This window comes from Amia ocellicauda, chromosome 10 (assembly GCF_036373705.1).
Source record: "Amia ocellicauda isolate fAmiCal2 chromosome 10, fAmiCal2.hap1, whole genome shotgun sequence".
Lineage (NCBI taxonomy): Eukaryota > Metazoa > Chordata > Actinopteri > Amiiformes > Amiidae > Amia > Amia ocellicauda.
Window position 1 is genome coordinate 23,511,816 of NC_089859.1, and position 24,076 is coordinate 23,535,891.

Below are 24,076 nucleotides of genomic sequence, written 5' to 3' on the forward strand. Positions count from 1 at the left end.
TTGTTTAGTTGATGTGCTTTATTCACTTTCCTTAAATGTTTTTGTCATTATCAAGACAGGGGTAAACACAAAGATATTGAAACCAAGATAATCACTACCAATCAGAATAAATAAGCACTTAATAAATTACACTTATTAAGGCAATACTTATTAATGAAGCTCGACTGCATTCTCTGTTATATTGATGTTAACAAAGGAGCCAGATAATCCAGTATATATATAAATTGAAAGAACAATTCTGTTTCAAATTGTACTTGGCATTTCCTCTATAAGTCTGACAATAAAAGCTGATTGATGATCAATAACAGGCAGTGAGGACGACATCTTTCTCAGCGACTGGTCTTCGTTTTTCAAAGAGCTTCACTGTAGTGTGTTTGGTTTAAAATCACTTCCATTATTTAGACTTCAGCACATGGTGATAGCAGGAGCTCTCTTGGCCCGGACAACCTGCACACACGCCAGGAGTCATCCAGGAGCTGACACACTTAAAGAGATTCACTCCGGGAAATGGAGGAGGGCTGAGGAGCAGCTGACTGGGGTCTCAGCGAAGCAGCAGGTGCCTAAAACACAGAGAGAGGGAGAGAAGACTCATAGGACATCTGAGTAGCATATTGTGCTGAATAACAGATGTATCTGTGTCACCAAGGACTACATAAGCAATGAAAAATGATTGAACAATTCTGTTAATTAAATTAAATCGGAGTAACAATGGGAATGCTAATTATACTTTCTAAGTCTTATATGGCATTTGATGTTACTATAACCGTGCTGATGTGTTTATCAGTAATAGTAACAGCATCACTCTTATAGGTGACATACTGAACTACATTCAACCGTAACAAAAATGTTGGAGAGGGGAATAATATTTAGACATTCTGCCCAAGTCAGAGATTATGTATAGAGATGGTTTTTTGATCAGCATATGAAACATGTTATAATACAGCTTCAAACACCTGTGATGCACGTTGTCCTTAATTGTGGGTAAAGGTTAGATTTGAATTACATCACAGTCTTTGCTATCTTTAATAAACCAAGTAAAACCAAGACTTTTGTTTGAAATATCCTGCATTTATTGTTATTTGTGAGGTGAATATTAGCTAAAGACCTATTTTGAGGTGCAGCTATAGGGATTAAATGCATACCTCACACCTTTTATTTTGATAGAAATAAGCAAGGTGATTTAATACCCAGAATGAGGAATTGCAGAATGACTGAATAAAGCATTGTGGAATATGACATTAAAATAGTATTTTTTACCCCCTGATCTAGCAGTGGATTACAAACTTGGAGATAAAATTGTTTATTTTGTAAAGGTTTCTGGAAGAAGACAATGCAGATGAAGAACTGCCAAAGCAAATATTCTTTATACTGCAAAGCTAAAATTTTGAAGACTTGGAAGAGGCACCAAATTTGAATGCTTTTCACAGTTATATAAAACATGAATGTGATTTCATTTACATCCAATACATTATGGATATCTCTTAATATCTATATATCTAAGTATCTATATCTAAGGGAATAATACGTCTATGCAACTCGCATCTCTGTGAATAAACTACTGAAGGTTATTCATCGTTTCATTGCTTGTGTCGCATTCAAATTCTGAAGGCAAACAGGGTCTACCCGGGGTCCTGCATGGGGAGCGTCTGTGCACAGTCCTCCCCATCTCCCAGCTGACAGCAATGCCTTATAAATTGCTTGCTGTTTCAGTGGTTCGTTAATTTAGTGCCGAATCCACACAACTGCGCTTTATTTTTGATTTCTTTTTTCTGGTCAGTTCAGCAGGACTCTCCTCAGTCGGAAATACAGCATGTGTCTATAATGGATAAAGTCCAGATGAGTAGCACTGAAGAAAGAGTCAGCCAGCCTCTGAAGATGCATTCCTGCAGTTAAGAGCTGATTGACAAGACTGAAAAACACCAGCATCACAGCTGATTGTTATTATTTTTATTGCAATTAATCTTACCACCACTTTTTCCATTCCTTCTGATCTACAATCATCATGACTGCGTATGACTTCTCGGATGTGGAAGCCTTTCTGGACTGCCATCCGGATCTTTTTGAAGAGTACCTGCTCCGAAAAGGCAAATGCGATGCGGTGAGCAGGTGGTTGAAAGAGCACCAGCCGGCCAAGGTGTCCATGGAGGACAAACCCACCCCGGGCAGGGAGCCGCTCTGCTCTGCCCAGGCGGACGGCTTGCAGAGGCGGTCTTCTCACCTGGAGCTGAGGAGGAACTTCGCCCGGTCCAGGGCCATGACCGCCCACCGGACCTACGACGAGCACGTCCAGTCCAGCGTGCGGCGGAGAGCGCTCCTCCGCAAAGCCAGCTCCCTGCCCCCGACCACGGCGCACATCCTGAGCGCCCTGCTGGAGTCCAGGGTCAACGTCCCCCAGTACGCGTCCAGTGCCATAGACTACAAATACCGGCTGAAGGAGTCCAACGAGAGGGAGTTTTTCCTGGAGTTGGTGAAGGACATCTCCAACGACCTGGACATGACCAGTCTGTGTTACAAGATCCTCATCAACGTGTGCATCATGGTGGAAGCGGACAGGTGCTCTCTGTTTCTGGTCGAGGGTCCTGCCCATAAGAGGACGCTGGTGTCCAAGTTTTTTGACGTCCACTCCGGGACCACCGTCCTGCCCTCCTCCAGTGTGGAGAATTGCAATGAGGTGCAGGTGCCCTGGGGCAAGGGCATCATTGGGTACGTGGCTGAGCACGGCGAGACAGTTAATATCCCTAACGCCTACCAGGTAAGTGTATGAGACTTGAAAGTAGTCCATCACTGCACTCAGATGTTAAGTTAATTATCATCATCATCTTTTTTCATTATAAATCCCTTTTTTTTATCCAAACCTTTTCCCTCAGTCTGTCCCACCACATAGTGAAATATGTATAGATGTACACAGTGAAGTTCTGGCACACTACAGACAGGATTGTGCCAGGATGTGATCAAAATCTACTACTGCCTAAGACTTTCTCTGACATGATGGATTCAACAGGACTGACATTTGTGGCTTAAAAAGTATATCATATAAGATGTGTATTGAACTACAAACAGCAGAACAATTCCCACACCACCACCACAGATTTACTACAGTGGTTGGGTGGATAAAGACACTGAATATCAACGTGACTTGAACTGAAGGGAAGTCACACCAATTATTCCAATTACACTCCGGTTCTGTAGTTTATTATGAAAACCTGTGCGTTCTCATTCACTCAGACCTACATCTTCATGAGCAGCCCGGCTGACAGACCATGACATGTCACTCCACCAAACACACCAGCAGCAGTACTAGACAGCAGTGCAGATTTATAACTTGTTAGTTGTACTTGTTATATGTAGCTAGGTTCACATGTATCAGATTGTAGATTTGGTGCAATGAGACCAGAAAGATTCCCAGAGCAAACTAGCAAATACCCTCGAATCTAAGACACTGTTTACAGCACCAGAGATCAATTCAATTCATTTTTGTAAGTGTTTAGTAGCAAAAATAGATAGTGTACCATACTGCATAAATCAACCAACTCTCTCCCCTATACAGTTCCTTTCATGGATTATTTTCTGACAGGGATTATTAATGCATTCAAGTAATTTTCAGGGAAACTAACTTTCTGAATTGAATACAAGATCCTGACAAATGAGAGTTTGGCATTGCATTGTTTCACACACAGCCGACAGCCTAGGTGTGATTTAGCAAGGTCTGCTGCTCTTGAAAGAAAGAAACAAAGCTACTGATTGGGGAACAGTCTTAGAGGATGACTATTCATTTGCACTGAGCTAATGCCAACACTGTACAATAAAGACTGCAAATTGTTTATGAAATAACATGAATACTATAGAAACACCATCTGGATATTTCAGACAACTCATCTGAGCTCTGATGCTGTGTAACCCCAATCCTAGTGTGTAACCCTGTCCCTCACCCTGACTCTAGTTATACATGTGAGAGAGAGTGCATGACATTTTATTCCTGTCTATTCAAACATGAATAAATTAGGACTTATCTGCTGTAATTGTATAATGTGACCAATGCTATATAAAACTGTTGTTTTTGAGCATTTATAGAAATAAACAAATAAACAAACAAATACAAATGACTCCATGCTGAGAATTCTCTTTCCTTTTAATTTTCATTCGCAGAGAGTCATTGTTAGATTTCAGTCGTCAGTTTTGCGATGGTTTGCCATGGATCACTTTTGTTTCGGTAGTTATCGGTTTTTTGATGTATCTTCTGTAGCTGGAGACAAACAAATCATCATAGTTATCAGACAGCACTTTGTTTATTTGACAGAATTTAATAGCCAATCACATTACAAAGCCTTTATTTGTTGTTGTTTGATTGGTTATTGTGCATATTGATCAACAAAGAATCAAACTATAACAGCCATATCAATATATATATATATATATATATATATATACACACACTTTTATGGATTTCACAGAATGATCAATCTAGTGCTGATGGAATTGTGAATGTTTTGAAGTAAAACAATATGAGTTGTTGATACTTAACCAACAAACTTCCTTAATGAACTATTGACCAGCTATGCTAGAAAAAAAGTTTAATTGCATCTATATTCTCGTCTATAAAAGCACGAAGGAAACCTCAAACAGGAATATTTGGATTCTGAACACAGTGCTTGTTTATGCTTTGGTTCCACAAGTTGTATATTGCTTTCTCAAAACACTTAAATAAACGGATAAGTATGTGGTGGAGTGACAATTGATTTAAGATGCCCTTTTCATGAGACACTCTCAGAGGGTGAGCCTTTAAATCCCCTAAATCCCTTCTGATACCCCATTCTGAGCATCCAAACGATGTGATAAGCAGTGGGGCCTCTTTGCTCTCTAGCTGGGTACCAGCAGCCTTTAAGAATCGTGTGCTTAATGCTTATTGAACAACTTAAAGATGTTTGACGTTTTCTGAACTTTGAATTGGTTTAGATACCCATAATAAAAGAAGCTAAAATGAAGGCATATAAGAATGTGGATTAGTTACATTTTGGTAGGAATGATGACATTATAAAGGTGGAAAAAATACAAATATATATATTAGTTATTTATGTTGACAGGCCAAACGTAATAAACTTCAGGTAACATTTTCAAATATGTGGGATCACCAGTAAAACATTGTTTGTTTATTTTTTAATTGTGTGGGAATAACTATTTATTAAAAGAAAACAATACATTGGGATTGAAAGTTTATTTAAACCACTTTGCAATCCTTTAAATGAGATTAAGATTCTACATCAATCTGGAACTGGGATAGAAAGGTCTCCACATATACAAGCATTTCGGTTCAGCCCTTTCCCTAGGTTTTCACCCATTACAATATTAATAAAAAAAACACCACCAGTAATACCTTATACCATCTATTCAAATCTTGAATATATATATATATATATATATAGTCATATGTAATATGACAAACGATCCAGTAGAATCCCAAGGTGATTTTCAAGGCTTTCTGTTTTATTTTTATTTTTGAACTCCTGTTAACATTGCAAATGTAGCCAGGGATATAATATTCATGCACAGGTTGAACTCGTATGATTCAGTCAATTTAATTTTGGAAACGTGCCTTATTTCTGATACCTCAAATACATTTCGCACAGGACTAAAACGCTTTAAACTTGTCTTGTCAATTTGTATACATTGCAAAATGAGAGCGTCTTCCCTTCCCCTAGTAGAAGCCCATTATCAGGCCCAGCAGGCTCTGAGCCCCAGGGGCCCCGTTCCCCAGGTATTGGATTGGCTGCCTGCTGTGACTCAGTGTTGTCTGCGCTCTGAATTTTTCAGGACCATCGCTTCAGTGACGAGATCGATAAACTGACGGGGTACAAAACCAAGTCCATTCTCTGCATGGCCATCTGTAACAGTGACGGGGAAGTGATCGGTGTTGTGCAGGCGATCAACAGGAACCCCAGCGGAGCTCCTTTTACTGAAGACGATGAAAAAGTAAGAATTGGTGTTTTTTTTCCTCTCCCTTGATGAGTCACCCCCGCAGTTGGAAACTCGAACCGTGAAAAAACAAAACACTAAATGGCAATCACAGCTCCATCATCAAACCTGCTGGGCTCAGATGAGAAGGTGTAGGACTGTTTAGATAAACATGTCAATCAGAGTCCGCAAAATCTAGTTAGCTATATGTTGGTGAAGCTTTTTGTGCATGCATGCAGGATTGTGAGTTAAATAAAATAAACAAATCATTGTTTTGTTTCCTAAGTTACCTGACCACTGCTTAAGAAAGGAGAAAAGCTGTATCCCTCTGAACTGTCAGTGTCAAATGTAAACTTAGCCTGGAGTAAATGTAATCTGAATGTAAAAGCCACAAACATCATCTTTTTAAAATCACCAGCAACATCTTTCCTCCCCACATGGTAGAAAGCCATATTTTTTATGAGTTTCATTGCCACTGAAGCCACACGAGAACATTGCCACTGAACAAGACACAAAAACATAACACATCTACACACGAACAACCAGAGTATATTTCTGAAGGACACATACCAGTCATCTGCAATGTGTGGTTCTTGCCTCACTGCTTGACATAATTGTTTAACTGCATAATGTAAAATGATTGAAGGCTTTTAGGTTTTATGTTGTGTGGCCAGATTGTACTGTTTCTGCTATCACATGCCATCTCTTAATTTGTGACTTTTATTTGGGGGATTGGATTGGCATTGCCATACAGGGTTGTTTGCAGATTTCTTATACTTGAAAACTATTTAAATAAGTTTTCACAGCAGATTTAGTTTTATGCCATTCTGCCGTCGGAGTACTGGAGGAGGTGGTGTGTTTATGTAGTCTTTTCTGGAAAGTTCATCCAGACTAAAAATGAATGCTCTGCCGTGTTTATCTCTGCATAATCTAAATTAATTACATTCTGTCGATCGCAGTGATACTCGCTTCTATTTGATGTACATGAGTGCGTTCGCGCTCTGCATGTAAAATATCACACTGAAGTTTCTCTTATGCTGAAGGGCTTAACTAGTACAAGAGAGAACAGACACTAAAACACCACATAACGGGAAAACAAATATAATAATTCCTGTGCAGTGGATAGATCTAGGGAATAAATGATGACTCAAAGCAGCTAATTACTTTGGAATCTGCTGCTGATTAAACACCTTTACTTTATGGACATTTTTAGGAGGCTTGTGTCAGTCCCAAAGGTAAACACCAGGTGGCAGAAACAGTGCAGGAAAGATGGATACACAGTAACTGGCTTGTGAGAAATTGGGTGAATAGTTCCAGCCGGTCTTTCTCTGCCGCCTTCTATCAGTAAAACTGAGAATCGCACAATACACATTTGAATCTGTGTTCTGTTCAAGGTAAGTCAATTAGTGTAAACACACACTCTTTTCCGTTTGCTTTAAGAGGTAATATCTTATTTAAACTCGAGTCCATCATTCAAAACTCCTTTACTTTATTTGAAAGCTGCACAAATAGAAAGGAGAATGTACGAATGCTGGGAATTTTGGTCAAGACTGTTTAAAAAAAAATTGAATTTCATTCAGACCGAGTGCCTAAACGACATCCGCCTTGAACAGAATGTAACTGTAAATAATAAACGCTCTTAGCAGCTCTGACCGCTCTTTTCGCCCATGCAACCTTTCCAGCTGGCAGAGGTATGTTATAGCAGCTGTTCATGTACCTTCCAGCTGTGAATGTGAACCTTTTTTTGTAAATACACATAAAAGTGATTTATTATGATTGTTGTAGAGTGACTTTCCAACAGGATGATAAAATTACTTGCACCATAAAAAAATTGCAATTCGAAAGTGGATATCATACATTAATATAAAAAGTATTACTGGGCTCAGCCAAGGGGCTGCTAATGGCATGGCTATCACAGCATCCAAAAAGTCAAATCAGCACAGCAATAAAAACACAACCGTCTCAACACAGCTAACAGCTATGAAACGGTATTGGCACCACATTTGTGATTAATAGCGCTCTATGAGAGTATATTCCACTCTGAGCTCTGTAGCATGTGGCAAGGCTGTGGTTTTCTGGATACAATCATGAAACTGCTGAAGCTAATAATATACAGCACAAGGCCTGGATGTTACAGCAGCCGAAGTCCCTGAATTTCCCAGCCGGTAATGCCCTCTGCAGGCCTGGCCTGGACTCACGGGTGGAGACGGCAGTGGATTTCCCCCATATTATATCCGGCTGATCCATGGCTCGCAGGCCATGTGATGTGATCGTGTTAACAGCTGTTTTACCTGCGCTCACTCAGGGACTGCTGAGACCCATTGGCCAGCAGGGGTCATAATATTTTGGTCACACTATACACACATGGTGCTGAGTACATGAGAGAAAATGGAGATAACCATAGTGTTATCATCCAGAAGGAAATTCTGCCAATTGGATGAAGTTGACATCTTCCAGTACGGAGGGGCTGGTGATTGTGGCTGCTATGTTTGACAAGCTGTCTCTCTGTGTTTGTGTATTAGTGTATTCATAATAATAATACTCTCTTTACTAGAATATTGAAAGGTGGAAGTGTTTGTGGACATTTTGTTTATAATATACATAATTCATGGTAATACCCAAATGTTTGCTCATTTAATTAGCTCAAATGATCAGTGCGATGAGCTCAGGCATAGGGAAAAGCCAAAACACAAAGGTTTAAATTGTAATTTATTCATAAATAATCAACGTCAGTCAAACTAAAGAACAAAGCACCATATCAAATTACTCAAATCAAAGATTTGAACATGTCCTCTGTCATTGCTACGCATCTGAGGTTTACAGTGCCTAGAGAAAGTCTACACGCCCTTGAACTGTTTTCACATTTTGCTGTCGGACTTTAATGCATTTAAATAAGCATTTGTATATTTTTTCTAAACCCCATACTCCACACTGAGTAATATATATTAAAAATACAAAACAGAATTATCATCATTGCAAGCTGTTTGTCTTTGGCTGTGTGCTTTGGGTCATTGACATGCTGAAAGGTGAACTGGGTTTGTGGCAAACATAATGCTTTTCATTTTAGTTTCAGACCACAAAACTTTTTGCCGCTTGGCTACAGAATCTTCTGAGGGCTTTCTTGAGTACCATGCAGGCCAGATTTGTGTTTTTTGTACATTTTAATTCCATATTATTAAGCAACAAAATGTTAAAAGGGGTGTAGACTTTCTGTAGGCACTGCACATATATAAATGTATAGGTATATCAATTTATAAACACTAGCCCTTCTTTGCACCAGGAAATGAAAGCCATGAAATCATAAGAACAATCCAACGTTTTAAATGTAATGTTTAACAAGTCTACCACAAGAACAAGCTACAGTTTGACACTTGTTGGCCACCACAGCATTGCCAGTTTATGGCCAGTTTATTCCATGCTTTAATAAAAATGTTTTCTGGTTTGGGTGCAGAATTGACATTCAAGCAAATTTCTGTTGGGGTCCTTAACAATATCTTAGGAACTTAGTAACTTTGGAACTTCCTAACTCCCTTCAACATTTTTCAAACTTCAACTTCATTCTCCTCCATGCTGTGGGTAACCAAGACTGAAAAGATAAAGTTCCTCTAATCTTCCACAAGTTTTATGGTCCTGAACCCTGCAATGACTTGGTCACTGGTGTCTGGGTCTCTTTAAGGCTTCTGGATAGCTCTGAGGATATTGGAACCAGACCTGGATGCAGAATTCCAGATACGATCTGTCTAGTTGACTTATGCATTCTTTGGTTGTATTGCACTGACTGTCCACAGTGACAAATCCACAAATAACATCTGAAGATTCGATACTTAATTCATAACGTAAAGCATACGTTTATGCCAATTTATTTTAAAACAACAAAGGGAAAAGGAAAAAAATACATTGATCGCTTTCAATTCTGAATATTAACTCCCTTCCCAATATGTGGAATATATTAACTCTGCTTATTCATTTTTATTGTTTAATTTTAATTTAAGAGGTCTAAAATGACAAGGGGGTCCCGGAAGAAACACACAGTCAGATTCAGATAAAATGTGATCAGTGACAGACACCAACAATCTTGATCTAAACTCTTGATCACCACCTACAACCAGCATATTAAAAGGATGGAAAGGGATGCAACACTACAGTTTTACAATACGATGACACTTAAACATGAAAGGTCACAATGCACAGTAATTACAATGTTATAACACTGATAGATACAATATCCAGAATGTGCTAGAAATGTACGTTATTGTGCATTGCAAATTCTGCATAGCCAAAAGTGATGCACCTTGCGTAAAGGCTTTATTCACTTATTTATGAGTTTAGGTGTACTGTAAGACCAAGGGAGAGAGTAAATTTATAAAACATTACTTGAATCATACCATGGGTCTTTAAACTTTAATTTTAATATAACTGGCCTATCCTTCACAGGACACATTTCGAATTACATTTTACATTTATTTTTTAACTGTCTGCTTCTTGCTGTAGTCTGGTTGGATAAGGAAATAAAGAATGTGAAACAAGTCCATATTGTACAATTAATCATCACATTACTAATTTTTAATATCTGCCACTAAGTAACAACTATGTGAACTAAAATGGCAATACATAAATGTAAATCTCCTAGACAGTTAGCCAGGTTTAAGTTGTAATAGAACTCGGGTCCCGGGAAGTAAAAAGAACATCACAGAGAACCTGAGGGAGCATTAAATATGAAATAGATGGAGGGTATTTATATGGGTTATAAAGAATAAGCTTTACATTAAATTGCAGGGCAACACGAATATCAGATATAAAAACTGAGCCCGGGAAACTTTACTCTAAACAATCCGTCGCCCAGTGGCCTCTTGTTAATGAATATTACGTACAGTCTGCGGCTTTCATTCATTCATTATTGAAAAAGACGGGATTAAAGGTTGAAGGACTCCTTTATGTCGACTTAAGCCTGCTAAATTTTTTATTTAACAGCAGCTGAGCAAGATTCGGGTGATGAAAGCAGCGGAAGCTCCCAGCAGACTGTATTGCTTTGTTCCATGTAGAAATATAATCATTTAAAATGCACTGAAGATACAGGCTGAAAATCCAGGCTCCCTTTTTATTCTTAGCTGCACAAACTTGTGGAATTTACTTTAGAGGACTGATCTGATCTTTTTGCTTAACTCCAAAGCCTTTGATCCAGGCTCCAAGATCCCATATCTCTCAGTTAATTGGTGTCAGACGTCAAGTGGGATGCCTTTGACGGACTCTGACATGGCTCTCTGCTGCGTCTCACCCTGTTTACTTCTGTCTGGAGAGACTATCAGCTTAACAATGCCAGCTCCTTCATCTGTGCTCTCCCCCAGGGTTCAGTGTACTGTTACTACCTGCTTTCTGCCAGGATTACCATTATTATTTTCCATTTTGTGTTCCACGACTTTCTCGAAATCACTGGATTGTGCTCGTATTTCCAGCACCATGCATAACCATTATTGAGAAAGTGTTTTAAAAAACACATTTTATAAGCAGAGAGATTAACACATCTGAAGAGACGCAGAGGCAAGATTTTCGGGAAGGAACTTAATTGGCAGCTGGTTTCCTTTTTGAAGACTTGGAAGGTGTCTGCTGTCCACTGTCCAGCACAACAGAGGCATTTTTACCTCTCTAGTGTATAATTAATTCACAGAAAACTGGTCCATGCAGCCTCTGTAGACTAACATGGCTTATATGTATTTATGAAGACTATTTAGTTTATAAAGAGAAGCCAGTAGAAACATATTGGGGAGCAGTGGATCGATATAGGCTGATGGTGATGGTGATAGATATATTATTATTTATTTTACCACAGATCAAGGCTTATAGTGTGCATTGGCATTGAGTAACTGCAGCCTTCATCTTGCAGGCTTTCCTTGAAACATTCCTCTGATATCTTATCCTTTTTCTTTATTTCGTTGGTTCCCAGGTACTGCAGATGTATCTCCCCTTTTGCGGAATATCGATTTCCAATGCAAAGCTGTTTTCCGCGTCTCGCAAAGAATACGAAAGGAGCCGGGTAAGAAGTATAACACACACAAACAGCCTGCCTGTTGCAAGTCACACGAAGAACCCCTGCAAAGCCGTCAGATGAGCACACGGCTTCTATTCTCTCCATCCATCTGTCTGTCTGTGGGTGTATCTGTCTCCCTTTACTGTTAGAGTCACTGTTGGAGATCAAAGTTAAAGTAGCCAATAATAATATTCATCTTCAGCCTGAGGGATGAGTGTGCTGGACTGCAGTGTCCATGTTTTATAGATGAAAGTATTACTTATGGGAAAGACCTTAAATAAAAGAACTGAAGTTAGTCAGACAGAGTGCAACAGTATTTATTTATTTCTCATGGTTTTGTGAGCCCTCCAAGAGACAAACGTGTCCCTGCGGATAACGACTGAAATTAAACCATTTTAAATGATGGCAGACACACACTATGTGTTCACCTGGGGACAGAGGGGCTGGTGTTGAAGCAATATTGGCTTTGCCTGTAACATCATAACTATTGATTCTGAAGTACCACGGAGAATGAATTGATATTATTAATTATACATATTCGATCCTCTCTTTTGGATATGCCCACCCCTCCCTTAACAACACTTATCTTGTTCTCCGATCTCACAGGTTCAACTCATACTTGGGAAAAAACAACCACAATTTTCATCAAATAGATTAGATTTGGTATTTGTGTTACAGCGCAGCTCCTCTCAATAAAAAGGGAAATGGAGAAGAGTTTAAAGTTGCATGAGTTTAGAGATTTTATTAAAAAAAGGAGGAAAAAAGAAAACTGTAAATGAAAAGGAATGAAAGTTGTATGAAGAAGGGCTTCAGTCTCTCGGGTGTAAAGTGCCTTGTTTGACAGGCGCTGCTGGAAGTGGTGAATGATTTATTCGAGGAGCAGACAGACTTGGAGAAGATCGTGAGGAAGATCATGCAGCGTGCGCTCACCCTGCTGCAGTGCGAGAGGTGCTCCGTGCTGCTGCTGGAGGACATCGACTCCCCGGTACGGCAGCTTCACACACCGCCCGTTATTACTGCCAGAGAGGACAGTGGAGCGGCATGGAAAAGCCTTGTTCACACTGGCATTTATGACTCATAACCCAATTTACGTTGTGAAGTCTGAACAGGCATAAGGCACATGGAGTCGGATATTTCAAGCCACATTGCAAACCACCTTCGGAAGTGGTTTAAATCCGATTAAAATCTGATTCCTGGGCGTATGACTTGAGTCTGAACACTCAAATCTGATTTATGTACCCTGAAGTCACTCTGAAGTGCTTTTTCCGTCACACAGTATGGGACACAGTGATGACATCTTCACTGTGTCACACAAACGACACCCAAGCATGGGGGAACATACGATTACATTGACGCCATTTGTACATTGAAGTTCAGTGAATGACAACTAGCATAGCCATGGCAGTTTTAAGAGTACTGTCTGAGTGCTCAGAAATCCAACTTAGGCATTTGTAAATGCTGTTTCAACAGTCAGAAAGTAAATTGGGTTTGAGTCAGATATGAGTCATAAACCTGATTTGAGTCACTTTAAACTGCCAGTGTGAACAAGGCTTAATTAGCCCCACGGGCTCTTAGGTGTCCTGCAGTTTTCCTAGTTTAAAGCCTTCATGCTCCATCAGTGAATACTGCTAATCTAAGGAGGGGGATAGTTTCACCACAGGTTTATAGATTTGAGATTGTGAAACTGTGGCAAAATGAGCTTCCATTATCATTTGGGCAAACCAGTAGCTGTATCAATGAGACACATGCAATTATTATATTTACTTCAGTTGAGTTTTGAAACCCACAGAAACGCACAGGAATGACTTTTGCTCTGTCTCCATCCCTGGCGTAGGTCGTCAAATTTTCAAAGACATTTGAACTGATGTCTCCTCTGATCTGTAATGACCATGAAATCAGGTGAGATCTTCAGCACTGTCTCCGTCTTCATTTCAAAAAAGCCCAAACCTCCCAAAACCCATTCACATCGCCATTGTAACGAATGTCGCCGACTGTGCATGTGCGCACATTGGATGAGTTCTTCGTATCTAACGGTTGTTTGGATTCCTCCCTGACAAAGCCAGCATGGAGAAACTATCTTGCTCTGATTGGCTGATAAATAACAGCATCGCCGAGCTGGTGGCCTCCACCGGCCTGCCCGTGAACATCAGCGACGTCTGTCAGGACCCACGCTTCGACTCAGAGGTACGGCACGAAGACCGTGCGCTGGGTTTCATGCCGAGACGACACAGAAAAAACAAGTCTTCCTTGTTGGGGTATCGTGACAAAACTAAGTATAAAAATGAAGGTCACTGAACCTCATCTGGGTCATGGTCATGCTTGTGGATGAGTAGCAGTTCTACATGGGACCGTTATGGCGATGTCACTCTGTGGAAAACTCGGTGATGACTTTGTAGAAAATTCCTGGTCTGACTCCTCACCCCTCACATGGTTTGCAGTAGTTTGAAATGTCTGAGAAAAAGCTATGAATATTCTAATGGAGACAGTATGCCTACATTCCCTCAGGAACATTTAAACACCTGCAAACCAGGAGTCATGTTCAGGAAACACTCTGAACTAAGGGTTTAATATACTGTCCATTATATGTCAATAAAAGACAAATCTCCTCTCACAATTGGTAACCTTGCAGTGTGTCTTCCAGGCAGATCAAGCCTCTGGGTTTCACATCCGCTCCGTGCTGTGCGTCCCGATCTGGAACAGGACCCATCAGATTATTGGTACGTGCGCTCCGGTTTGGCTGCTCCTCCCGTGGGTCCAATACGGCAGCACTCAGGATTAACATCTTGTGTTTTTCACCTGCAGGGGTGGCTCAGATTCTGAATCGATTGGACAGGAAGACCTTTGATGATGCCGATCAAAGGCTTTTTGAGGTACAGTTCTCCCTTTTGTTGGGAGCAATGGAAAGACTCGGTTTTGACTGTTGCTGGTCACGTTTTGTGGCATTCTTTACTTGACTGTCCCTCTGACTGTTTAGTGACCCCTAGTGGCAAGTTTAAAGTATTTAGATTAATTTCCATGAAAATGTTCTTGCTTCAACAAGCCTTATCTACTTTATCTTCATTCAAAGCAAGGTCTGTATGATGTATGATTTTCTGTTGTCTTGCTAGTGCCTTGTTTTAAGCATTTATTTTTAGTGCATGTTTAAAACATTGCAATATGTAATTTAGTTTAATTTAATGGTGTTAAAGAAATAATGTTTTACTCTCTTATCTCAGAGTTTCAGAGTATCTCAAAGTATTCCCACTGTTCCTCTCTTCCCTGGCTGGATCAAAGAGAAATGTATACATTTTTGATCAGCATGCACATACACTCCCTGCACACCTCTCCTCAAACCAAATCGACCATCTTCCTCTGTTTTTATTTTCGCATCGCGATCAATATGAAGAACCACTCTGCATACAGCCATGGCTTCACCACTCTCCGTGTTTATAATTAATGAGTCAGGCTCCCTGAAGCCCAAAGATACATAAAAAAAAATCACAGACACATAACAGAAGAGAAATCTTCGAGGATGTACCAGGCCAACACATTTAGGGGGCGTGCTGCAGGAGAAAAGTAATAGAGGAAGCCAGTGTTTGAGGTCAATCTATGAATACTGCATGCTGATATACCCCTGAGGTTCAGGGCATAAAACACATGCTCTAAGAGTCTTTCACATGCAACACAGTCACACGTTTGTAATGAAGTGTAGACACACTCACGCAAAATCAAATATGCATAAATATGTTTCGCTTAGGGAGGGACAACCGTTGTCCTTGACTTACATCTCTCTGAACATGAAATACATCCAAAGAACTGCACTCGGTAGTCTGTGCATGTTGTAACTTTTCTACAGTTGGCGGTACATACATGCAAGTGTGTTTTGGAACTTAATTCACACCGGATCAAGTGTCGGACGGATACAGAAATAACAAAATGTCCTTCATTTGAGGGAATGTTCCAGAAATTTAGAGCACAGCTGAGCGAATGTCATGTCATGCTGTCTCCAGGATGAACGGCTGCAATAAGCAGAGAGTAAAAGACTCTTCTGGGCCATTCTGGCACCAGCACTGTCCTTCCTGCTGTGATAATGGTTCTGCTGCCACAATGGTTCTGATTACTGCACTTGAGCCTACATTTATTTTCCCATTTCCTCCCAGGCATTCGTCATATTCTGTGGGCTTGGAATTAATAACACCATGATGTACAACCAGGTGAAGAAGACATGGGCCAAGCAGTCTGTTGCACTTGATGTATGTATGCTGTGTAATTTATATATATATATATATATATATATATATATATATATATATATATAGGTGCTGTTAGGCTTGACAACATTATTCCATTTAATCTACTTTTTCAATACAATCAGTGCCGGCTGCATATATTTTTTTAGATTGAACATCATAATGCCTTTCTAACATAAATATTTAAACCACAATTCAATTATTCATGCTGACTGTAACTACAGCTCTGTTCAACTAATAACCAGACCTATTCTGAGATCACATACACTGCTGTGTTACTTTAGAGCAAAAGTGCTCTGCGACGGGAAGGGGGGAAAAATGTTTCTACAAGACTAATTAGGTCTCACTGCAAAGACGAGATATTTTCGAATACTTTCTAGCTGGGAGCTATCGTAAGCTTTAATGTTAATTAGATTCAAGATTGTAACATTAGATTCATTCGCTGTATCCATTTATTTTGCCATTTGCATTGAGAAAACGCCTGATCTATAAGAGGCAGGAACAGAGTGTGTGAGTCGAGCTCTTCTCTTCTCAACAGTAAATACAAGTCTGAGTGACACTGTGTTCTGTGGACACATGAATACGATAAAACACACACCTGCCAGATAAATATTAAAGATTGTCTGCTTGCAACTACATAGTTCCGATCATTGATGTCAGGTGTGCGATCATTTCTATGCAGCTACATGAGCTTGTGCTATCGAGCTTGGGTTACATCCTGAAATACATCAAAATAATTATATATTTTATTCATAAGCTATCGATGTTCACCAAACAAGATTCAAACTGGTTAAATGCAAACAGGCGGAACAAATCCTCTAATCAGATTGGTTTTGTAAATGGAAGAGAACTGTAAATTGCACTTTTCTTAACGTACAGTTTATTTAGAAAAGAAATAAATAGCCCTGTCTCAGCTTTCAAGTATGAAACAAGTCAAGCTTAAAAGTATGCTTTTAATAATAACGAAACAAACTAATAAATAAACTTCCTGTGAAGATTTAATCGTATTTTCATGCTTCTAAATCAAAAGCATGTGTGATTTTTTTGTATTTTCAAGGAATTATATCTTCAGGGGCAGATTTTATTAGTTTTTAATTTTCTTTCCAATGCAAACTTCTAAAAAAAAAGTTAAAACTTGTAGAGTTAGAAAATCTCTCTCTCAACACAAGTGCCAAACTGAGTGACAAATCACTTCACAAACAGGAAGCAACACATGTTCTTTTTATTTTCACAGATGCTCTCTTACCATGCCACTTGTTCAAAGGTGGAAGTGGACAGATTAAAGGTACTTCATATGTCATTCTGCATTACATACAATACTGAAGCCAGTCACAACTCAGAAGTGTCATTTACATTTATTTGCTGTGAACAATCAGGTACAATTTGCGTAAGAACAGACAAATGTTGATGAAATTAATGGAGAAAACAGAACAATTATTTTTTAATCCAAGCTTTGAAGTATACATTACAATCATTTACAATTGGCTGATACTGGTTAAAATGGGAGTTAAAGGCAATGAAAGGAGCATCCAACTAAATAAACTGTATTTTTCTGGGTGTTTGTTATTTTGATAATGGGAACAGAAACATTGCTACTGATTAATATGACGGTAAAGGTGTTTCACGGCAGGTTCCTTGGTGCGTGCACACGCATTACTACAATCATAAATTGGTAAGTGTGTTTGGGCTATAAATCTCTGTGAAGGTTATTAGAGAAACTGGGGTTTCTATCTAACTTCCGCTGCTGTATAAATAATACAGGACAGCATCGTGGCCAACTCAGAATACGTAATGAACCAATAAAACTTTCATGTGCTGAGAGGAAATTGAATATGTTAATATCTGAGCTCTCCTGTTGCTTCTAAAATGTTTTTGATATAGTCACTGGTCTATGTAGTCTTTAACACAAACTAAGGGCAGGGCTTTCTGAGCAATTCTTTACACAGCGCCTGCGAGTGAGTTGCAGTGTTTTCTCATCCTGGTTTAGTTTATGTTTGAATTGAGAACTCAGGGAGTTGCTGCATAACCATTTACAAGCCATTCTAGCTGAGTATAAAATGTATGTATGTGAAGCCAGGAACTTTCATTGTGCTATGTATAATTTAATTTATTCATATAAAAATGTTATTCTGTGAAACTGAAAGAAACAAATTGAAGGTAGGCTTCAGTGTTCAGTGGTTATTCTTTACTAAATTTTTTCTAAGGATATGGTACAGTATCTGGTGGTTAAACAAATAGTCTTGCCTTTAAGAGATATTTTCAAAGCAGTAGCAAAGAGTTACTGTTAAGACTACTATGGCAAAAGGGAAAGACTTCATACTCGTATAACAAACTCTATACCACTCGATCAAGAGAACCCATCAGCTCACACAACAGTCATTGATGTGATATCTTGTAGTTGTTCATACTGTCGCAACACTTGCTTTTCTATAGTTTAATGAGTTATAGTTAGTCTGATTTTGATGTTAGTTTTCATGGAAGAACTCACCTGGGCTGCAGTAATTTACAGAGTCTTTTCCCACACCAGATATCCAACCAGGGCCTTGTCCCCGTAATAGCAAACTAACTCAAAATACAAATCAGACCAAGCCCTGTCGTTCAGAAGGATAACTCTTACATCTGTGCACTCTTTGAACTGTGAGCAGAGTAGCTGGCAGTGCGTCACACTACTGAGCTAAATGGCAACAGTAAACATGTTTATCTCGTCTCTGGCAGTGGCTCTGAAATCCGACAGGAAAACGTAACATTTGCTGTCATATAAACTGAGATTATCTGCTGATGTGTCATCCTACCAGACACAAGACAAAACGCAGTGCCTTGTCTCTGCCTCTGGTAGTACAGACACTTGGTTAATCCCACCGAACATGACTATGATGGTTGTGTCATTATGGGAGAGACATCTAAGACATCTGTAGACTTACTTCTTACACAGGGTTCTGGTTCAATTATATCAACAGTGGCTATTTCAGCGTCTGAGTGAAATTAATTCAAGATTAGTGGAAAAGTTCCTACAAATTAACACTAGTAATACTGGGGTGCTTTACTGGCTTCCTGTTCCACGTACAATTTATTTTAAATTGAATTTGACTGCTTTGGGGTAATTTATTGTCTTGGCACCCTACATTTACGGACACTGTTGACTCCCTGTACGCCTCTGAGCACCCTGAAGCCTGACCTCTTGGTTGTTTCTTAGAGTCGCTAGAAGACAAGAGGAGCCAGGGTCTTTAGTTGCCTTGCTCAATGTCTTGGTAAGAAAGTTGTGCAGTAAATGTTCACAACAGTGTTAAACAGCAACTGCAAAACAGAATTATTTGTTTTTCTTTCAGGCGGCTAAAATCCCCCTCATGAGTGAGCTGGGCATTGACAGATTTTACTTCAATGACTTTTCTCTCGATAGCGATGCAATGATAACGGCTTCCCTGCGAATGTTCTTGGAATTGGGTATTGTTCAGAAGTTCAAAATCGACTATGAGGTAAGCTAATATGAGCAGAGAAGCAAAGTCATGTTTTGTATGGTCCATGTGTAAAGAACTCATTGGGAGGTGAGTGATAAGCCAGGGGAGCTTACTGAGCCATACTTACTATATCCTGGTTGTTGGTGCATTTGCTCTCCTGGTTACAGAGACAGCATACCTACCTTTTTTATTAGAAGAGGCAGATTCAATCCCTATTACTATTGCCCCTCAGTGGTGTAGTTGAGGGCATAAGAACATAGAACATAAGAAAGTTGACAATCGAGAGGAGGCCTTTCGCCCCATCGTGCTCGTTTGGTGTCCATTAATAACTAATGATCCAAGGATCCTATCCAGTCTATTTTTGAATGTTCCCAATTTGTCACTTCAACCACATCACTGGGGAGTTTGTTCAGATTGTGACATAAGAACATAAGAACATAAGAAAGTTGACAATCGAGAGGAGGCCATTCGACCCATCGTGCTCGTTTGGTGTCCATTAATAACTAAGTGATCCAAGGATCCTATCCAGTCTATTTTTAAATGTTCCCAAACTTTCAGCTTCTACCACATCGTTGGGTAGTTTATTCCAGATTGTGACAACTCTCTGTGTAGTTTTCTGTCTTGAATGCCTTGAAGCCCAATTTCCATTTGTGTCCCCGGGTGCGTGTGTCCCTGCTGATCTGGAAAAGCTCCTCTGGTTTCATGTAGACGATGCCTTTCATGATTTTGAAGACTTGAATCAAGTCCCCATATGTCTTATGCCCACATCTTAAGCATAAACCTTATTCCCACTTAATTTGAAGGGAATTTTGCGTATGCCCACAAGTTTGGAAGATTTTGTGTATACCCTTCTATTATTCCTATAACGAATTCTGTCGTTTGTCCGCCATTCCCAGGACGATAAACTGCCAGTACCCCTGCCCTCCTGTTCGACGAATCGCCAGCAAGCCCTGCCCCCTCATTTGATTAATTGCCAGCCAATATAGAGTAAACCCACTACTTTTCTACTACAGCACTGCTGCCCCTGACATAAAGCAAAGTCCTGCCTTCCCACTGACCTCTTACTTGGGTCACCGACTCTGGTAGGACATGGTCCAGGAGATTGTATCTTATGACATTAAAGACATTACTAATGTTATTAAACTCTTATAATAAGGATCTTTAAATTGCTTTTCTTTACTCCATTATGTTCGTCAGCAATCTTCTGATTTTCCTTATACTAGTATAATACTAACCCATGCCATGTACATCTGTTTCAGGTACTGTGTCGCTGGTTACTCACTGTGAGAAAGAACTATCGCACCGTCGCGTACCACAACTGGAGACACGTTTTCAATGTCTCTCAGTGCATGTTTGTGATGATAACAGTAAGTGGCTTTGTATTGCCTTGAATGTTTGGTTATAAAGTTATAAACTCACACACTGCTGAGAGAAGCTAATTAATTCCTCACTGCGACTTTTTGCTCACCAATTACAGTAAGAAAAAGTGCTTTAAAGACAAAACCGCATTTAAGTAATCAGTGATGCAAATGTCATCAGACACACCAGACAAAAAACAAAACAAAATGCAATTAATGACCTGGGTTTCAGCTCCCTGGCTAATACAGCAAAAGCTTGAGATAAGATGAAATGAGAAAACCTTATACATTAACACTAAATAACCGGGAATATATAAATGTCTTAATGTCACTTGCATCTGTTTCAGTAATAGTAGAACAAATCCTGAAAGTACTTATTCATCACCACATTCAAAAATCACTAATGATGCGGTCTGTGGTGGATCGCTTTTCAGACGGCGGGTTTCCAGGACGTCCTCTCCGACTCGGAGATCTTAGCTCTAATGGTGGGTTGTCTCTGTCATGACCTGGACCACCGAGGGACCAACAATGCCTTTCAGGCAAAGTGGGTGAACATCTGTGTTTCTTATCGAATTGATAAGACTTGAGTAAATCTTTTTTTTTCTTTCTAGCATAAAATCGTTATATATGTTTCTAAACTTTAATACAATTTTTACTAACACATTTAAAACGAAACCGTCTCTTACTGCTGTGCCGCTGTTGTTCTCAAAGACTCTTTAATGACCTTGGGATCGCTGTAGGATGGACATCAGTGCCACTCACTTTTTTTGTCTGAGTCTCTATGTTCTATCTCTGAAGGACGGAGTCTGCGCTGGCTCAGCTCTATGGCACCTCTGCCACCCTGGAGCACCACCACTTCAATCATGCTGTGATGATACTGCAGAGTGAGGTAACGCTTCAGTAGAAATACTGCAGAGTGAGGAGGAGGGCACTGATGCTGCATAGACTCTCATACTCTGTCTTGTTAATCAAACACTGAAGTCACTGGTTGCGTCAGTTTAGTAACTTGAAGTTTCTATATCTATATATCCAATGAAACAGACACGATTACATTTTCATTTCCACAAAAAGGGTTAAACTTGGTTCGAACTTGTGGGAATAGAGTCTGTCCTGCTTAAGTTAAAGGAATTTAACCACAGAAAATGCTTTCTCCACTCTAGCTTGCCTGATTTTCCTTACACTGAAGAAAGCGGGCCGGTGCATTCTGTGTTTATATTGTGAATTTTAGTTAATGCATTGACATTCAGCGCCCAGAGGAAAATCTTCAGCTAGCCTACTCTGACAGCTTCAGTTAACTAAGGGTTTCCACAATTACTGCTTCAGAGGATACTGTTTCCACTGGCAATACTCACAGACACGCACGTTTATTTCTTTAGTGGCCACAATGACAACACACTTGATTTTGCAGCAGAGAGATGAATAGAGAGGTGGAATCTGTGTCTGTGTTACCAGGAAAATATTGGAAATTTTCTGGTTTCTCAATTATACGAGTCTTCTTGCTGACCATTGGAAATAACTTGTTTTACATTCATATCACGGCATCGTTTTCTGTACCTTCCGACTTACGTCCTACACTTCCTGCTATTATTTGGCCTCATTTTAACTCTCCATTTCATGCAATACTGTAGAAAGTGGTAACAAAGCTATGTATAAAAACTATTCCCGAAACACCTTTTCCTTGACTCAGCTAGCAATATCTGAATGACTTACAGTGTCAAAGTATACACAAAATTGTACACAAATCAGTCCAGTGCTGTAGCAAACCAGACCGAACTATAATCTCCTATTTAATATGCTCTATCAGACGGGCTTGTCACAGAGAATTAGAGAGGCATAGTGCTCCAACTGATTCATATTGATCTTGCAGTAATGGAATGAGACAGAGTGCTTTAGCAGCCCAAATTAATATTGATAATGAGATGTGTAGAATTATTAGATATTGATTCTTAACTGATGCAGTGTACTGATAGAGCCCTTGATTTTTTTGCATTTAAATTCATGTTAAATTATTGAATTAATTTTAATAAAAGGTAATTAGAGATCTTGGTCTAATCTCCCAGGAATTATTTATACATTATATATGTCCATATGTATATGACTTTGAAACCTGGTACCTAAATACAACAATGGTACAGAAACTTGAATATTTACTGAGGAATGGGCATCTTGTAAAAATTCTGCACACATAGAGAATGAAAACTGTATTTATGTTGTATATAAACCATACACTGCTGACTGTCGACTGTATTCAAACTTGCATTCCTGGTTTCCATCTACAGTTTTATAAATTCTTCTTTTATTATTGTTTTACAGGGTCATAATATTTTTGCTAATCTATATTCCAAAGAATATAGCAACATGATGCAGTTACTGAAACAAGCCATTTTGTCAACGGACCTCACCTTATATTTTCAGTAAGTATCCTGTGCTTCCAATGTCATTGATCGTCTATCACAGATCCTTAACCACGGTTATTCTAATCGATCAGCTCTAATATCCGGTCTAGTTCTGATGATGACACACTCACAGGTTATAAAGGCATGTAATACAGTTCTTCATTATTAATATTAAATGTACCCAATTTCACGTGACTCAGTTTTGAGAAGGAATCATCTCCCATCAGACAAAATCCCTTCATGCAAAATAATCATGCGTTACAGCAACACACAAGGGTGGTACTTCAGGCGAACCCAGGGCTGGAGCTATAAAAGTGATATAGGCAGACATCCTTGTGTGTGAGACTGTCTGCTGGGACTATATCTGCCTATTTCTCAGAAAACCTGGGAAGGACTGGGAAGAAAGAAAGCTGAGCAAACTCTACTGTATACCGTGCTTCCAGCAGTCACCACTGGAGGGCCAACTTCACATCTGACACTAAACAAAATCTCTTCATTCGTCATACACTAGTTTTTAGTTTACATTATAAGGCAGCAGAGACTACTTAGTAGAGGCACATCAGTAAATTAAACCGCAATCCTGTTTGTGTCAAACCAAACTGTGGGACACTGTGCCTGCCATTTCATAATCTCTGTGTGTCCAATCATTTTAATAATGTAATTA

At 39.4% G+C, this 24,076-nt stretch overlaps 1 protein-coding gene and 1 long non-coding RNA gene across 2 annotated transcripts in view; one reads left to right on the forward strand and one right to left on the reverse strand.

The window, feature by feature from the left end:
• LOC136760289 (uncharacterized) lies at window positions 1–2,101 on the reverse strand. The gene is made up of 2 exons (XR_010820186.1): window positions 1,967–2,101; window positions 1–560 (listed from the first exon to the last, which is right to left on the reverse strand). It is a non-coding gene; the product is annotated as an uncharacterized LOC136760289 (long non-coding RNA).
• pde11al (phosphodiesterase 11a, like) overlaps window positions 1,744–24,076 on the forward strand; it is a 26,384-nt gene continuing 4,051 nt past the window's right edge. The window contains exons 1-15 of the mRNA XM_066715621.1: window positions 1,744–2,752; window positions 5,809–5,967; window positions 11,891–11,980; window positions 12,819–12,959; window positions 13,809–13,873; window positions 14,038–14,158; window positions 14,616–14,691; window positions 14,777–14,844; window positions 16,114–16,206; window positions 17,438–17,488; window positions 19,530–19,676; window positions 20,918–21,025; window positions 21,451–21,560; window positions 21,815–21,905; window positions 23,330–23,430. Of these exons, the coding sequence (XP_066571718.1) occupies window positions 2,003–2,752; window positions 5,809–5,967; window positions 11,891–11,980; window positions 12,819–12,959; window positions 13,809–13,873; window positions 14,038–14,158; window positions 14,616–14,691; window positions 14,777–14,844; window positions 16,114–16,206; window positions 17,438–17,488; window positions 19,530–19,676; window positions 20,918–21,025; window positions 21,451–21,560; window positions 21,815–21,905; window positions 23,330–23,430 (2,171 nt within the window). The 5' untranslated portion in view covers window positions 1,744–2,002. The remainder of the gene's footprint in view (window positions 2,753–5,808; window positions 5,968–11,890; window positions 11,981–12,818; window positions 12,960–13,808; window positions 13,874–14,037; window positions 14,159–14,615; window positions 14,692–14,776; window positions 14,845–16,113; window positions 16,207–17,437; window positions 17,489–19,529; window positions 19,677–20,917; window positions 21,026–21,450; window positions 21,561–21,814; window positions 21,906–23,329; window positions 23,431–24,076) is intronic.